Source organism: Pseudophryne corroboree, chromosome 6, assembly GCF_028390025.1.
Source record: "Pseudophryne corroboree isolate aPseCor3 chromosome 6, aPseCor3.hap2, whole genome shotgun sequence".
Classification (NCBI taxonomy): domain Eukaryota; kingdom Metazoa; phylum Chordata; class Amphibia; order Anura; family Myobatrachidae; genus Pseudophryne; species Pseudophryne corroboree.
Window position 1 is genome coordinate 647,529,419 of NC_086449.1, and position 19,103 is coordinate 647,548,521.

The 19,103-nt window shown below is 43.5% G+C and overlaps 1 protein-coding gene across 11 annotated transcripts in view; it reads left to right on the forward strand.

Annotated features, from left to right (window-relative positions):
• Positions 1-19,103, forward strand: part of LOC134933186 (uncharacterized) — a 495,026-nt gene that overhangs the window by 196,821 nt on the left and 279,102 nt on the right. Inside the window, exon 5 of one of the 11 annotated variants that reach the window (XM_063928206.1) lies at positions 5,564-5,617. The exons of the other annotated variants lie outside the window; for them this stretch is intronic. Within the exon in view, the coding sequence (XP_063784276.1) occupies positions 5,564-5,617 (54 nt within the window). The remainder of the gene's footprint in view (positions 1-5,563; positions 5,618-19,103) is intronic. 11 annotated transcript variants of the gene reach the window in all.

Genomic DNA, 19,103 nt, shown 5'->3' on the forward strand with positions numbered 1-19,103 from the left:
GACCGCACAACATTATCACCGCATTTGGCGAAAATATGTTGCATGGTGTGAGGCCAGGAAGGCCCCCACGGAGGAATTTCAACTCGGTCGATTCCTGCATTTCCTGCAAACAGGAGTGTTTATGGGCCTCAAATTGGGGTCCATTAAGGTTAAAATTTCGGCCCTGACGATTTTCTTCCAGAAAGAATTGGCTTCAGTTCCTGAAGTCCAGAAGTTTGTCAAGGGAGTACTGCATATACAACCCCCTTTTGTGCCTCCAGTGGCACTGTGGGATCTCAACGTAGTTCTGGGATTCCTCAAATCACATTGGTTTAAACCGCTCAAATCTGTGGATTTGAAATATCTCACATGGAAAGTGACCATGCTGTTGGCCCTGGCCTCGGCCAGGCGAGTGTCAGAATTGGCGGCTTTGTCTCACAAAAGCCCATATCTGATTGTCCATTCGGACAGGGCAGAGCTGCGGACTCGTCCCCAGTTTCTTCCTAAGGTGGTGTCAGCGTTTCACCTGAACCAGCTTATTGTGGTACCTGCGGCTACTAGGGACTTGGAGGACTCCAAGTTGCTAGATGTTGTCAGGGCCCTGAAAATATAGGTTTCCAGGACGGCTGGAGTCAGGAAAACTGACTTGCTGTTATCCTGTATGCACCCAACAAACTGGGTGCTCTTGCTTCTAAGCAGACGATTGCTAGTTGGATGTGTAGTACAATTCAGCTTGCACATTCTGTGGCAGGCCTGCCACAGCCAAAATATGTAAATGCCCATTCCACAAGGAAGGTGGGCTCATCTTGGGCGGCTGCCCGAGGGGTCTCGGCTTTACAACTTTGCCGAGCTGCTACTTGGTCAGGGGCAAACACGTTTGCAAAATTCTACAAATTTGATACCCTGGCTGAGGAGGACCTGGAGTTCTCTCATTCGGTGCTGCAGAGTCATCCGCACTCTCCCGCCCGTTTGGGAGCTTTGGTATAATCCCCATGGTCCTTACGGAGTCCCCAGCATCCACTTAGGACGTCAGAGAAAATAAGAATTTACTTACCGATAATTCTATTTCTCGTAGTCCGTAGTGGATGCTGGGCGCCCATCCCAAGTGCGGATTGTCTGCAATACTTGTACATAGTTATTGTTACAAAAATCGGGTTATTATTGTTGTGAGCCATCTTTTCAGAGGCTCCGCTGTTATCATGCTGTTAACTGGGTTCAGATCACAGGTTGTACAGTGTGATTGGTGTGGCTGGTATGAGTCTTACCCGGGATTCAAAATCCTTCCTTATTGTGTACGCTCGTCCGGGCACAGTATCCTAACTGAGGCTTGGAGGAGGGTCATAGGGGGAGGAGCCAGTGCACACCACCTGATCCTAAAGCTTTTACTTTTGTGCCCTGTCTCCTGCGGAGCCGCTATCCCCCATGGTCCTTACGGAGTCCCCAGCATCCACTACGGACTACGAGAAATAGAATTATCGGTAAGTAAATTCTTATTATTTTGATAAATTTGAGGAAATTGAACAGATACCGGATACGATGGGTCTCCCTGGCGGTCTTTCCAGATTTTTGTGGATTTTTGGGAGGTAGTAGAAGGTGGGGATTTTCGGATCTTTAATGCAAATGTAGTCGTATTCTTTCTTATTGATGACTCCTATTGCTAAACCTTCATCCATTTGTTCTATTAGTTTTAATGAAAATTCGTATGTTGGATCTTTGGTCAATTTCTTGTATGTAACTGTATCTGAGAGTAGTCTTTCTGCTTCTTGTTTGTAGATGTCCAGATCTAGAATGACCACTCCTCCCCCTTTGTCTGCCGGTTTTATGACGATGGTATTGTCTTCCTTCAGATTTTTCAGGGCATTCCTTTCTTCTTTTGTGAAGTTGAATCCTTGCTTTGGTATTACTGATAGGTTTTCTATTTCTTTTTCCACTAAATTTTGAAATGTGGTAATGTGAGGACCCTTTACATGGTTGGGGAAGAAGGTGGAAGTAGGTTTCAGGTCTGTGTGTTGAAATTCAGTATTCGCTGTTTGTATTCTGTTTGAATTTTGTTCTTGATTTTTTGCGAAGAATTTCTTAATACACAGTTTTCTTACGAACTTTTGTGTATCAATAAAGAGGTTACCCTTAACCCCCTCTCACTCATCATTTTATTTTTATTTATCTTATTTTATTTTTATTATTTATTAATTATTTATTAATTATCTATTTTTATTCTTATTCTTATTTTTATTTTTGCACCCACTGAATCTCTACTATATGATGCATTTTGTAAAGATGCCTTAGATAAGGCTCTAACTGATTATATTGCCACAAATGTCACTGAAGAAGTCTCTCATCTAACTGTTTGGGAAGCACATAAGTGCGTTCTCAAAGGTATACTAATACAACTAGGCTCCTATAAGAAGAAACAAAAGCAGTCCCTGATCTCAGGCTTACTACCCTTGAGACCTCTCACAAAGTATCGTTGTCAGATGAGACCCTTGTGGAATTATCTGAAGCTCGCTCACAGCTGAACAAACTCTTATCTGATAATATAATATTTTCCATTCGTAAATGTAAACGGAAATATTATCAGTGCGGCAATAAACCTGGCCGAATTTTGGCTCAGGCTATACGAGCCCAGCACTCAGCTTCTTTTATTAGCTCCGTGAAAGATACTAAGGGTATCCCAAAATTCAAATCACCTGAGATAGGGACCTGTTTTGCCCAATTTTACACCTTACTATACAACCTAGAGAGAGACCCCTCAGGTGCAGATCCTCAACTTTTACTCCAAAAAATTAAGGACTATCTGAAATCCATAATTATCCCGCCCTTCCACCCTCGAAACTCACTTCACTAGAAGCCCCCTTCACTTGTCAAGAAATAGACCGAGCCATCTCCTCTATGCCATCTGGGAAAAGCCCGGGACCTGATGGCTTCACCATTGCATACTACAAGGTGTATAAAGATAAACTGATTCCCCTACTCCTCCAAGCGTTTAACTCAATTGCGTCTGGCTCTCATTTCTCACGAGATTCTCTGGAGGCCCATGTTTCGGGGATACCGAAACAGGGCAAAGACCCATCAGTCTGCTCCAGCTACAGACCCATTTCCCTCCTGAATGTGGATCTCAAACTATACGCGAAAATCTTGGCGAATAGATTGAATACACTGCTCCCCCTCTTGGTTCACAGTGATCAGGTTGGATTTGTCTTGGGCCGGGAGGCCAAAGACAACACGACCAAAATTATCAATCTTATCCATCTAGCATCCCATAGCTCGATCCCTACTATTTTACTCTCTACAGACGCCGAAAAGGCGTTTGACAGGGTCAGTTGGAAATTTATGAAATCAATCTTGGAACATATAGGTCTAGGCCCCTGCGCTCTTAATTGGATACTAGCCCTCTACGATTCCCTGACAGCTCGAGTTCGTGTAAATGGCACCTTATCTGATCCATTCCCTATAAGCAACGGCATTAGACAGGGTTGCCCACTATCTCCGTAAATTTTTGTGCTATGTATAGAAGCACTGGCTAGAGCCATCCGGGCTAACCATGATGTTGGGGGTTTTACTGTGGGTGACAAGGAATACAAATTATCCCTATTTGCCGACGACCTTTTGGCCATTGTCTCCCATCCTACTGATTCCTTGCCGCACCTAATGAGAGAACTTGACCTTTTTGGAAAACTTTCCAATTTAAAAATTAATTATTCTAAATCCTGCGCTCTTAATATTTCTACCCCTGCAGATTCCATAGCGGACCTTAAACGATCTTTTCCCTTTTCATGGCAATCTTCCCACATAACATGCCTAGGTATTCAACTACCCACTGCTGAGTCCAAGTTGTTCCTATTGAATTATTTGCGCCTTTTGCGAGTGATACGAAATGACTACTCCAGATGGAATATGAAATATTTATCCTGGTTTTGGAGAATAAATATAGTGAAGATGAATACCCTTCCTAAATTATTATTTGTAATGCAGACCCTCCCGATTCACATCCTAGAATCCTGGTTCCGCTCTATCTCACTATTGATCCAGCAATTTATTTGGCAACGGAGGAGGCCTAGAACTAAACGCTCCCACTTGACATAATCAATTGAGAATGGCGGCCTCCAACTTCCTGATATAAAGCACTACTGTTATGCCATCCTCCTAAATAGAATTGTAGACTGGACGAGGAGCCGAGAACTTAAACAATGGGTGGAACTAGAGGGTCTGTATGTACAGCAATTCCCGGAGATATTTCCATGGCTTCCCAACTTGCCTCGGTTATCCCCTCCTCACCCTACTATAACTCCCACACTTACTGCCTGGAAAACGCTATGGAGACTCCCCTACATCTCTTCTAAACTTAGCCCTTTGACATCCTTTTTGGCTAACCCAGACTTTATACCAGGTGTAAACCTTACTCATTTCTCGCAATGGGCTGTAATGGGACTGTTCAGGGTTGGTCAAATGGTATCACCTATTGGAGTTAGACAATTCTTGGATTTACAGGTGAAGTGGAATATCCCTCAACAAGATTTTTGGAAGTTCCTACAAATTATACACTTCTTGGTAACAGGCTCTAGACTCCACGGTGCCTCCAGAGAGCTGACCTTATTTGAGAGGCTTTGCGTCGCCACCCTTGATCCGATCCATACTATTTCCACTCTATACAAAATTGTTCAACACTCCCTACCCACAGACACCCCATCTTTTGCTTTGGCATGGGAGAGAGATTTGGGTATTTCTTTATCACCTATGGACTGGAAAATATTTTTTTTGAAAACTCATACGAGCTCTGTCTGTGTCCAGATCAGGGAAACTCAATACAAAATTGTTACAAGATGGTATAGACATCCCTCTCTCCTTCATGCTATGTTTCCCATTACGTCAGCTCACTGCTGGCGTTGCTCCTCATTAACTGGTTCACTTCTACATATTTGGTGGACATGCCCTCTCCTCCAACCTTTTTGGCAAGATGTTACACACATCTCACAGGACATCCTTAAAACGCAAATCCCAACTGACCCTGCCTTCTGGCTTATAAACCACTCCACTATACCAGTGTCCCAACACAAACACTCCTTACTGCGACACTTAGGTAATGCAGCCCGAGCTGTAATCCCGGCCTTATGGAGATCCCACCTCCCTCCTACACGTCGCGCCTGGTTCACATGACTAGACTACTTTATGCGAATGGAAGACCTGTTTCTCTCATCGATGGGAAAGTCTTGTGTATTTGTCTCTACCTGGTCCCCGTGGCTAGAATACAAATCCTCTCCAGCTTACTTAGCTACTCCCTTGGATGGTAGTTAATTCCCCTTCCTCTCTTTGTTTCTGTCTTATAATAAGTGGTCTCACCCTACGCTCTCCCCCCCCCCCCCCACTCTCTCTTTCTTCCTTCTTCTCGCTTCTTTCCTTGATACATATTGGTTCTTCTGTATAGTATAGGACGCCAGGCCTATTAGGACGCTGCAGTGGCTAGTGTATGAAGTGGCTAGTTATTAAGTGGCAGCTAATATCAATAGCAGTGTTATACCTGTGTTTCATTGGTTGCATCTTCAACTGATATTTGGAATTGACTCCTGTCTCTCCTTTTCGCCAACAGGTAACTACAGCAGAGAGCTGACCACTGTTTGTTTCTTGCTAAAAGATATATTTGGTAACTACAGCAGAGAGCTGACCACTGTTTGTTTCTTGCTAAAATATATATTTGGTAACTACAGCAGAGAGCTGACCACTGTTTGTTTCTTGCTAAAAGATATAGTTGGTAACTACAGCAGAGAGCTGACCACTGTTTGTTTCTTGCTAAAAGATATATTTGGTAACTACAGCAGAGAGCTGACCACTGTTTGTTTCTTGCTAAAAGATATGTTTGGTAAATTGTTTAAGTGGATTATTATCTGTAGTCAGCAAAAACTTTGACTGGGGTTTAGTGACCTCACATTTGGTAGTTGATTAACACCTTTTGGTGGAGGGTTGCTGTGTGGGGGAGGGGGGTTGTAATCATAAAGAACATGTGTTTGTAGACTTACTTATTCAGTATAGTATAGGACGCCAGGCCTATTAGGACGCTGCAGTGGATAGTGTATGAAGTGGCTAGTTATTAAGTGGCAGCTAATATCAATAGCAGTGTTATACCTGTGTTAAACCGAAGGAAAACAGAAGGCAAACAAACTTACAAATTAACAAAAGGACTGCATTACAACCTAAAAACTCTGGAACTTTATGTGGCCTCTCCTCGCCTCAAACATGAGAACACCAAGACCAGGCTTACCACCTCTCTGGCTGAGAACATCAAGTCTGCCCCCTGGGCCTAACCATCAAGATGAACAGGGAACTGTGGGGGCAGAGGACCAGGATCAGCAGAGACATCCCCATTGCTTCTGAGTATGCCCCCCACATTCTCCTACCCACCCATACTATGATCTTACCAAAATAATGTTATCCCAATATTACTTCTGCCACTAGTTACCTGCTATTGTGTGTTTTTTTTTTCCCCCTTCAATAGCTCGCTTCCACCCCACCATGTGTTTTTCCTGTAATGTTAACCTCCACTGATTGCACACCTTTCCATTGTGCCCTACTTGCAGGGTACATACTACGACATAAGCATCAGTTTTCCCATATATGAACTTGGCCCTTGTATGGCTCACCTCCCACAGTGTAACCTTCAAAGTGCGCCCAACATGGCTGCCCCATATGGTACACTTGTGGATGGGATGAAAAATACATGGACCTTGTGGTTTTGTTGGAACCCTACTCTAAACTGTAGGACTCTGAAATCACCCCCATTTTGTGTCAGCTCTTCTAAGGGTAGACTATTCCACCCTGGGTAATCCTACGCTGAGCGCCCAAGATGGCTGCCGCACTTGGTACCTGTGAGGGTGGTATACACAACCCTTGGAAGTTATTACCCAAAATGCCTACACCAATCCTGCATTATGCTTTCTGTGTGCTTAAGGTTTTCTTTTATGTCTGTGTGGCTTATCTATTGCTGTATTACTTAAATCCTCTGTATCATGTGTATTGTTTTTGATGTCTGTAAAGCGCCTTGAGTCCTGTTGGAGAAAGAGCGCTATATAAATAAAATTATTATTATTATTATTATTCTGTTTTATTTTTTGTCTGATTCTCTTAATTTTTAGACACCGTTATTGTTGTACAGTGCAGTTTATTCGCAGACCAGGTGGGGTCATCCGGCAACACTCAACTGAGTTGTTTCTTGTTTTTTTTTGTTGATGACATTCTATTCATCCATATGGTTGATCTTGAAATTAAATATCTCACCTTGTACTACTGAACTTGTTATTATTTCTATAGTCATTTGTACTATGTGATTTGTGGTCATATGTCATCCTACCTCGTCTATTTGTTTTCTCTGTGAAATTGTACTTGTATTTTTCTGTGTTCAAATTTGAAAATCCTAATAAAAACGGATTGTATAAACAAATTCCTTCTCTCGAAGATGTCCGTCTCCTCGGGCACAGTTTCTAGACTGAGTCTGGTAGGAGGGGCATAGAGGGAGGAGCCAGCCCACACTATTAAACTCTTAAAGTGCCAATGGCTCCTGGTGGACCCGTCTATACCCCATGGTACTAATGTGGACCCCAGCATCCTCTACGGACTACGAGAACAGGATTTACCGGTAGGTAACCAAAATCCTATTTTTACAGACAGTAAGAAAGCCCCTCTCGCTTTCCCTGCTTCTAAGGAATTAAATGCCATTTTTGAAAAGGCCTGGGAAAACCAGGAGAAAAAATTCTAGATCCCTAAAAAGGGTTCTGGTTGCTTTTCCCTTCCCGGAGGACGATAGGAAAAAATGGGAGTCCCCGCCTATAGTTGACGCCTCTGGTTCCAAGCTGTCAAAACAAGTGGTTTTGCCTGTCCCTGGATCTACCGCGTTGAAAGAACTGGCGGATCGCAAGGTGAATGCTACGCTCAAATCCATATACACGGCTTCAGGGGCGATACTGCGGCCTGGCTGTGCATGGATTTCAAAAGGTTCGGAGTTCTGGACTGGATCCTTCTGACCACGGATGCAAGTCTAAGAGGTTGGGGAACAGTCGCTCAAGGGGAAACCTTCCAAGGAAGGTGGTCAAGTCAGGAATCCCTTCTTCCGATAAACATCCTGGAACTAAGAGCCGTATACAACGGCCTTCTTCAAGCGGCACACCTTCTACAGGATCGGGCTGTTAGGGTGCAGTCAGAGAACGTGACCACAGTGGCCTACATAAACTGACAATGCGTTACGAAGAGCAGGGCTGCAATGTCAGAGGTGACAAGAATCCTCCTCTGGGCAGAAAGGCACGCTGTAGCGATGTCGGCAATCTTCATTCCGGAGTAGACAACTGGGAAGCAGACTTCCTCAGCAGACACGATCTCCATCCAGGAGAGTGGGGCCTCCACCCGGAGGTGTTCGTGGAGGTAACCGGTTGGTGGGGGGTTTCTCACATAGACATGAAGGCCTCCCGCCTCAACAAGAAGCTGCGCAGGTACTGTTCCAGGTCGAGAGACCCACAAGCATTGGCAGTGGATGCACTGGTAACACAGTGGGTGTTCCCGTCAGTGTGTGTGTTCCCTCCACTTCCTCTCATTCCAAGAGTTCTACAGCTTGTAAAAAGAACAAAGGTTCTGGCAATCCTCATTGCTCCAGACTGACCAAGGATGGCTTGGTGGGCGGATCTACTGGATCTCCTGCTGGAAGATCCAAGGCCTCTGCCTCTTCGGGAGGATCTTCTACTACAGGGGCCGTTCGCTTATCAAGCCTTACCATGGCTACGTTTGACGGCATGGAGGCTGAGTGCCAGATCTTTTTTAGCTCGGAAGGGTATTCCGAGCGAGGTTATTCCTACCCTAATAGAGGCTAGGAAGGGGGTAACGTCTAAACATTTCCATCGCATTTGGATAAAGTATGTGTCTTGGTGTGAATCCAAGAGGTTTCCTGCGGTGGAGTTTCAACTTGGACGGTTTCTCCTTTTCCTGCACGCAGGTGTGAATTTGGGCCTGAGATTGGGCTCCATCAAGGTCCAGATTTCGGCCATATACATTTTCTTCCAGAAACAATTGGCTGTCCTCCCTGAGGTTCAGACCTTTTTGAAAGGGGTTCTGCACATCCAGCCACCTTTTGTGGCGCCAACGGCACCATGGGATCTTGATGTAGTGTTGCAGTTCCTGCAATCGGATTGGTTTGAGCCTCTACAGGAGGTTGAAATCACGTTTCTCACATGGAAGGCGGTAACTTTGTTGGCCTTGGCTTCTGCTTGACGTGTGTCGGAATTGGGGGCTTTCTCCTGTAAAAGTCCCTATCTGGTCTTCCATGAAGATAGGGCGGAACTCAGGACTTGTCCACAGTTCCTTCCTAAGGTCGTGTCGGCTTTTCATATCAACCAACCTATTGTGGTGCCGGGTGGTATTCATGTGACCGCCGGTCAGCTGACCGACAGTCACATGACCTCCTCCGTGAGCCCGACGGCTCACTATCCCGATGGTCGGCATGCCGACCAACAGGGACTATTTCCACTCGTGGGTGTCCACGACACCCATAGAGTGGGAATAGAACCCGTGGCAACCGCAGGTCGCCACTGAGCCCGCAGCGTGGCGAGCGCAGCGAGCCCGCAAGGGGCTTGCTGCACTCGCCCCTCCCCGCCGGGATCCCGGCGTCTATATGCTGCCGGGATCCCGGCGTCGGTAAGGTGACCGGCGGTCAGGAGACCGCCGGTCACCAGTACTACACCCGTGGTGCCAGTGGCTACTGACTCCTCAATTGCTTCAAAGGCCTTGGATGTTGTGAGGACTTTGAAGATTTATGTGAAGAGGACTGCTCGTCTCAGGAAATCTGACTCTGTTTGTCCTCTATGATCCCAAGAAAATTGGGTGTCCTGCTTCTAAGCAGTCGATTTCTCGCTGGATCAGGCTCACCATCCAGCATGCCTATTCTACGGCAGGATTGCCGTGTCCAATATTGGTTAAGACCAACTCTACTCGTAAATTGAATTCTTCCTGGGCGGCTGCCCGGGGTGTCTCGGCCTTACAACTTTGCCGAGCAGCTACTTGATTTGGTTCGAACACGTTTGCTAAGTTTTACAAGTTCGATACTTTGGCCTCTGATGACCTCAAGTTTTGTCAAGCAGTTCTGCAGGAGTCTGCGCGCTCTCGCTCCCGTTCTGGGAGTTTTGGTACATCCCCATGGTACTAATATGGACCCCAGCATCCCCTAGGACGTAAGAGAAAATAGGATTTTAATTACCTACCTGTAAATCCTTTTCTCGTAGTCCATAAATTATGCTGGGCGCATGCCCAGCGCTTATTTATCCTGCAGTGGTTATTTGGTTCAGCACTACCTGGTTCCTAGGTAATTTCTGTGTTCGTTCCTGTTTCAGTACTGTTTCAGCTGTTGGCGAGTTCTCCGGCCTGTTGGCCGGATTTGCTTTGTTGTGTGAGCTGGTATGAATCTCGCCACTATCTGTGTATTTTCTTCTCTCGAAGTATGTCGTCTCCTCGGGCACAGTTTCTAGACTGAGTCTGGTAGGAGGGGTATAGAGAGAGGAGCCAGCCCACACTGTTAAACTCTTAAAGTGCCAATGGCTCCTGGTGGACCCGTCTATACCCCATGGTACTAATATGGACCCTAGCATCCTCTACGGACTACTAGAAAAGGATTTACCGGTAGGTAAATAAAATCCTATTTTTTTATTTTTTTTTGAGCATGTGTTTTGAATATTTTGTGTAAAGTAAATGTTTGTGTGGTACATGATATTCTTTCATTTTGATGCAAAGCTTGTCATGAAAACTAGTAACAAACGTTACATAAAAAGGCCATTTTCATGGAATGATCCATGTGTGATTTTACATGGTTAATTTTGTGTAATGGCTGCTGTTGTGTCACACAGACCAGTGCTCTTGTTATGGGTTTCTGTGTACTGACACATCCATACAGCTAACTATTGTGTTTACGCTTTCTCCTAAATGACGCAGTTGTATTACTTTGTCTCTATCTTCTTTAAAAGACTTTAGTCTTAATTTTCACAGCTGTCTTTCATTTCACAACTTGAATAATGTGATACATTAAATGTGAGATGTTTATCAAGAAACCGTGATAATATATTTTAATAGTTCACTGGTGAAGGCCAATTGTAAGACAGTTGTTAACTCATTTGGTAATTGTTTTCACCAAGTGTAAAGTTGGTTTTTCCATAACACTGCAATTCAGTGCTCGAAGGCTGGGTACACACTAGACGATGTGCAAACAACGCAGTGGTTGTCCCGATTTCCCTTGGACTCCAGAACAGACACTATAGTGTGTAAAAATATAAAAGGTCCCAATTGCGCCTGGTTATGTTAAGCAGCTTCACTGGAACACTGAATGAATAAATAGTTAAATAAATGAAGCGCTGTGAAAAAAGAAAAGTGTTAATACCAGTAATGTTTTACAGCTCTTTTATGAAAAGGTGCGTATTTGAAGGTCCGGAAATATGTGGAGCAGTTTTATTTTGGATTCCAATAATGCCTTAGTGGGGATTTTCTTTTATTGTACAGCCGGTTTTGCTAGCTAGCTGACCCTAAATACCTCACTGGGCTGCTGTAGTCACCACTGGTATTAACACTTTTCTTTTTGGAACCTTTTATATTTTTAGACTAACTTTCGGTAATTAAATCCCATTGCAGCCATGACCAATTATATAACACACTCCTATAGAAATAATCTAAGTGATATTTTTGTTAGAAATAAAAAACCTCCTCCTCCCCGTGTGGAGGATGAACGTTTCTGTGAGCAATTCCTCAAACTTGAAAAAAATTACACACGAGATAAAACAGTGGTTGGAGATAACTACGCTCAGCACCTACATAGAACATGGGCTTATCCCAAGAGGCCTTAGAGTACAAAAAAAAACCCACGTTTGAGCCAATACAGGCAGTTTTTATCAGAAATGGATTAGTTCTTTGGACAAATGTTCGAAAGAACTAATTATGCTCATTATAGAAGATAGAAAGTTATCTCTTCAAACGTTAAATGAAAACATCAAAAAAAGTGGAAGAAAAATTTGCTCCATTAAAAAATATGACTGATAATAAGAATTTGATGGAAATGACAAACAAAAAGATGGAAAAACAGGAGGAAGAAATTATTCAACAGAAACAACGAAAATTTTACAGAGATCTAGAAGAAAGCAAAATTATTCACAAAACAGAAGAAAAATGGGTAACCCCAGACCCCAAATTCAGAAAAATGTACCAATAGGCCAAAGATGGCAAAATATGGGAAGAGATCAGAAAGAAAACAATACAAGATATAAATACGAGAGACAAGAACCCCTAATAAAAGAGAAACCGTCGGTTGTCTACAATAAGAAGTATCAGCCCTATAATCCAAGACATTTCGAATATAAAAAAGAAAATCCATACAAATTGATCAAGTAATCCTTCCATAAAGGGATGAAAGCAGCCGAAAGAGATGAGAGACTTGAACACCAAATCCTCATGGAAAAAATAGAAAATAAAGAAAAAGCAGAGAATTTGAGAAAACCACAACGAAAAAGAACATTAGAAACTGAAAATTTAGAAGAATATGACTATGACACTGATTTTTTAGAGGAAATTTGAGAAGAAGAGCCCCCCCAGACTGGTCAGAGGCACCCAGAAAAAGGAAGAAAGATGGGCTATCCCCAGGAGAAGGGGTGTCCGGGGTGGGAGGAGAAAGAAGAAGACAATAGAAAAAGAAGGCAACGACCTAAAAGAAATCGGCATCTACAACTTAAGCTCACACAAGATCAAATCAGTATGTTAAGAAAGGGACTGAAATACGCCCCACATTCAAGATTGAACAAATTTAACTTCTATATGGACACTCAAAAGTACATTCGCAAATTATGCATTGAAATTTTTTTTTTTTTCAAAAAAATCTACAAAATAGCATATAACTACAACAGAAATAAAAGAAGAATACACACATACAGATTTAAAAAAGAAGAATTCAAGTTTTTACCCCGCACACATAAAAGGGGCACATATTCAAACTTTTCAAAGATTGATAGAAGAAGAAATTGAAAGACTGCAAGAAAAAAGAAAAAGAAAATATAACTTAACAAAGGGAGAGAAAGAGGCAATAAAACAACTGAAAAGTGATAAATCACGAATAATAAAACCAGCAGATAAAGGAGGCGGTTTAGTAATTATGGACATGGAACAATACGAAGAAGAAATGGAGAAACTGCTGAAAGACGTAGAAACTTACAAAAAACTTGATGGGGATCCGACTGAGAAATTCCAGAAAGAACGAATGAAAATCCTTGAAGGTAGAGATGTGGAGATAATAACCAAGAAAGAATTTGAATTCTTGTACAATCAGCACCCAAAGATACCAACAATCTACCATTTGCCTAAACTCCATAAAAATGAGGATAAACCGCCGGGAAGACCAATCATTTCAGGCATTCAATCTATTTCTAGTAATCTATCTAAATATATTGACTTTTACTTACAAGATTTAGTGTGCAAGCAAAAGAGCTACTTAAAAGATACAATTGACATTCTATCAAAAATTGAAAAAATACCATGGAATCAAGATCAGTTTCTCTGTACAAGCGATGTGAAATCCTTGTATACTTGCATAAACCATGAGCAAGGATGTGCAGCAACAAGAGACTTTCTATCAAAAATGACTAATATTCCAAATAACCAAATCAATTTTTTAATGGAAGGAATAGATTTAATTCTGCATCATAACTACTTCTGGTACAAGGGGACCGTCTACAATCAAATCAAGGGAACTGCGATGGGCACGTCTTTTGCACCCTGCTATGCGAATTTGTTTGTTGCAAGTTGAGAAGAAGAAAAAATATGGAACTCCAACCCATATAAAAACAACATCAAAGAATGGTATAGATATATAGACGATATATTTTTCATATAGGAAGGATCGGAGACAGACCTGCAAACACTCCTAAGATGTATAAATGAGAACAAATATGGATTAGAATCAACAGCAAGTAAAGAAATGGGGATTTTTCTGGACTTAGAAATATACATTGCGAATAACATCATGCAAACCCGTACCCATACGAAAAACGTCTGTAAAAACACGACTTTAGAAATTAGAAGCAATCACCATCGCCCATGGCTAAAGAACATTCCGGGTGGTCAGTTCAGAAGAATCCGCCGAAACTGTTCAGAAATACAAACCTTCGCACCCAAGCAAAACAAATGAAAGAAAAATTCACAAGAAAGGTTACAAGGAGAAAGAATCGCAGAAAGAAATTGAGAAGATAGAAGGAACAGAAAGGGGAACTTTAGTCCAATATAAGACAAAAGAAAAAGGATTGGACCATCAGATATCCTTTATAACACAATATAGCAGTGAACATTATTTGGTAGAACAAATGCTCAACAAGCATTGGCATATCTTAAATCTTGACGAAGAACTTAACAAAATACTTCCAAGAAAGCCCAGAATAATTTATAGGCGAGCCAAAAATATAAAACAGGATCTAACAAGAAGCTTCATTCTGAAAACAAAATGGAGGCTAAAAGAACGAAGGGATTCTTCCATTGTTTGAAATGTAATGCCTGCAGAACAACTAATAAGAAAGGAACAAAACCAACAACAAAATTTAAATCAAACCAAACCAATAATGAATATGAGCTTCAAGATCAAATTACATGTAACACGGAAGGAGTGATGCATCTTATTGAGTGTCCTTGCGGTTATCAATATATAGGACAAACAAAAAGAAAACTGAACGTGAGAATCTCAGAACATCTATATAACATTAAAAGAGGGTTACAAACACACAGCGTCTCTCAACATTATCTAGAACATCATGAAAATAATGCCTCCACACTTTCTTTTATGGGGATACCTTCAAATACGAACCTTTTCATGAAAGAGCTGTAAAACATTACTGGTATTAACACTTTTCTTTTTTCACAGCGCTTCATTTATTTAACTATAGTGTGTGCACACACTGTGCAACCCTTTAAATGACCTAGTGATATATCGTGCATCGTTTGGTAGTTTACGTACATATACATATATTTCTGCAGCGGGGTATACTGTGTTCCACAGGGAATACATCGGGTGTAGAGTTGGATCTTGATCCAGAGGCACCAACAGGCTAAAGCTTCGACTGTTCACAGGATGCATTGCATGGCCTCCTCTATAACCCCACCTCTGGACACTGGAGTACAGTTTGTAAGTTGGTGCCTGTATAGCAGGTCACTGAACAGGGGGAACTGCGCTAGGCAGCCCTGAAAAGAGCTTTTTAGAGGACTTCAAGGGCCGCACCACTTTCTATGTCATTATGACATGCTGTGCTACGGCTCCATCACCTCCCCAGCAGCGCTGCATACTCCCGCGGCCGGTTCCCGGGTACTTGCAGCGGAGGCGCACCGGTCCACAGGCACACCACCGCTGACGCTCTCCAGGATCGCATGGCTGCACATCAGAGAGGAGGTAAGAGGGTCCCCCAGATGGGACCCGCTAATTAATCGCATGGCAGTCATGGTCCCAGGAGACGGACCGCACAGCTGGCGTGGACACTATACTGCACAGGGACCCCACTATATCCACCAGGGCAGGGAGCACAGGTTGGATTTTAAAAAATCCATTTTACATAGGCTTCACAGTACCCGATGGTGAGGACCAGCATATGGGATAAGGCGCTGACCTGTAGCCCCTCCCCCTAGTTCCGGGCGCCATCTACTGCTGGTGTTCCTGCCCTGGAGCTGCATTTCACACTCCCTCACTCCCTGGCTGAGATTTAGACACCATCTTCTACAAGTAGCTGCGTCTGGTCTCCGGTACTGCTGGGCTAAGTCTTCTGTAAATCCGCCTGCTTGCTCAGCTCTGTGATTGTACAGTCTCTTAAGTATTCTACATGTCCTTTTAAGACTGTGTTAGTTAAGAACAAGTTTCTCTGTACCGGAATATATAGTACAAGTATTCTGATATATCCATCCAGTCTATGACTGTGCATTGGTGCGTGTGTATATATACTGCTCAAAAAAATAAAGGGAACACTAAAAGAACACATCCTAGATTTGAATGAATGAAATATTCTTATTAAATACTTTGTTCTTTACATAGTTGAATGTGCTGACAACAAAATCACACAAAAATTATCAAAGGAAATCAAATTTATTAACCCATGGAGGTCTGGATTTGGAGTCACCCTCAAAATTAGAGTGGAAAAACACACTACAGGCTGATCCAACTTTGATGTAATGTCCTTAAAACAAGTCAAAATGAGGCTCAGTAGTGTGTTTGGCCTCCACGTGCCTGTATGACCTCCTTACAACGCCTGGGCATGCTCCTGATGAGGTGGCGGATGGTCTCTTGAGGGATCTCCTCCCACACCTGGACTAAAGCATCCGCCAACTCCTGAACAGTCTGTGGTGCAACGTGGAGTTGGTGGATGGAGCGAGACATGATGTCCCAGATGTGCTCAATTGGATTCAGGTCTGGGGAACGGGCGGGCCAGTCCATAGCATCAATGCCTTAGTCTTGCAGGAACTACTGACACAGTCCAGCCACATGAGGTCTAGCATTGTCTTGCATTAGGAGGAACCCAGGGCCAACCGCACCAGCATATGGTCTCACAAGGGGTCTGAGGATCTCATCTCGGTACCTAATGGCAGTCAGGCTACCTCTGGCGAGCACATGAAGGGCTTTCCGGCCCCCCAAAGAAATGCCACCCCACACCATTACTGACACACTGCCAAACCGGTCATGCTGGAGGATGTTGCAGGCAGCAGAACGTTCTCCTTGGCATCTCCAGACTCTGTCACGTCTGTCACATGTGCTCAGTGAGAACCTGCTTTCATCTGTGAAGAGCACAGGGCGCCAGTGGCGAATTTGCCAATCTTGGTGTTCTCTGGCAAAAGCCAAACGTCCTTCACGGTGTTGGGCTGTAAGCACAACCCCCACCTGTGGACGTCGGGCCCTCATACCACCCTCATGGAGTCTGTTTCTGATCATTTGAGTAGACACATGCACATTTGTGGCTTGCTGGAGGTCATTTAGCAGGGCTCTGGCAGTGTTCCTCCTGTTCCTCCTTGCACAAAGGCGGAGGTAGCGGTCCTGCTGCTGGGTTGTTGCCCTCCTACGGCCTCCTCCACCTCTCCTGATGTACTGGCCTGTCTCCTGGTAGCGCCTCCATGCTCTGGACACTACGCTGACAGACACAGCAAACCTTCTTTCCACAGCTCGCATTGATGTGCCATCCTGGATGAGCTGCACTACCTGAGTGGGTTGTAGGGAGGTCATACAGGCACGTGGAGGCCACACACACTAATGAGCCTCATTTTGACTTGTTTTAAGGACATTACATCAAAGTTGGATCAGCCTGTAGTGTGTTTTTCCACTCTAATTTTGAGGGTGACTCCAAATCCACACCTCCATGGGTTAATAAATTTGATTTCCTTTGATAATTTTTGTGTGATTTTGTTGTCAGCACATTCAACTGTAAATGTAAAGAACAAAGTATTTAATAAGAATATTTCATTAATATAAATCTAGGATGTGTTCTTTTAGCTTTCCCTTTATTTTTTTGAGATATATATATATATATATATTTACTAGTCCAGTGCAGTTTTATATTGTGTTAAAATTCTTCATTGTAATACCATTGTGACTGTGTGTGCCTGCATCTGCTATATGGATTTCACTCTGTGTATCCCAGCTATAGCTATCACTGTATTCTGTACCCTAGGAGACTAGGTGCGTCAGGGTCTCATATATAGTGCTACACAGTATATACTGTTTAGTGTGATTTACTGTGTATTTCAGTCACCTCATACCGCTTTAATTCTCTGTCTGTGTCCTGTATTTACTGTCACATAAATCGGAGTTATTTGCAGGTCTTGTATTTGTCTGGCTTTATTGTACTGATAAGCTCTACGGCTACATTCACTATGTCTGCCACACGGCAGGAAATCCGCGGACGCTTCTGCATCATGCAGTGCTTGCACCAAGGATTTACCTAAGGGGGAAGTTGTACCTGATGGTTTGTGTACTGGGTGCCATACATCTCCCAGTCAGTCTGTAGCTCCTGTTGCCAATCAGAAGCCACCTTGGGCAGCTTTTTCAAGTATGTTGAATACGCTTGTTATACGTCTTACGCCCCCTGTGGGACATCCTGTGCCATTGCAGCCACATATTGTCCCTGTAGTTAATCCGCACTGGGCGGACACTCTACCCAGATACAATAATTAAATCAATCAATCTTTGGTGAGACAAAAGTCTACCCCACATCCCTCTGGGGTCAAGGGGTCATCTAAGCGGGCCGCTTCCTCCTCACAATCCACTAATATTTCAGATAATTATTCTGATGGGGAATATACTGATCTGTCAGACACTGATACAGTGGCTTCTGACGAGGAACCTACAACTCAGGTTGATGTTCCTGACCTAGTGTAGGCTATTAAGCTGATTCTACAAATTGATGATGAGGTAGATTCCACTACTGCATCTAAGAAACCTGATAAGTTCAAACGTCAGAAGGTAGCTAAAGTAGTCTTACCACATTCTGACCATTTAATCGACATGTGTTAGGAATCCTGGTCTTCTCCAGGAAAGAAATTCTCCCTGCCTAAGAAGATACTGCTCGTTATCCTAGTAACAAGTGGGAAAATCCACCGCCGGGGGACTCTCATGTCGCCGGTCTTGTGGTGTCATCGACTCTGCCTGTCACCACTGTCGCCTCACTGAAGGAACCGACGGATAAGCGTGTGGAGGGATGCCTGAAGTCTATTTACTCCCTTACCGGTGCCGTACAAAGACCCACTATAGCAGCCTCCTGGGCCGCAAAAGGAATTGAAGCATGGGTTCAGGCATTAGAGGAAGCGCTACCTCAGGATATTTCTGACACTGCCAGACACTATCTGTCTCATATTAACACTACCTCCCACTATATTCAGGAGGCGTCCTCTGAGGCAGATGTAATGGCTTCCAAGGAGTCTACTACATCTATACTGGCTCGCCGAATTCTGTGGTTGAAGTCCTAGAAGGTGGACCTGGACTCCAAAAAGACCTTGGAGGTGCTCCCTTTTAAGGGAGACATCCTATTTGGGGAAGATCTGAACAAGATTGTGACTGACTTGGCGACTACTAAGACTGCGTTTTTCCCAAGTACTAATCCTTCTGCTCCGAA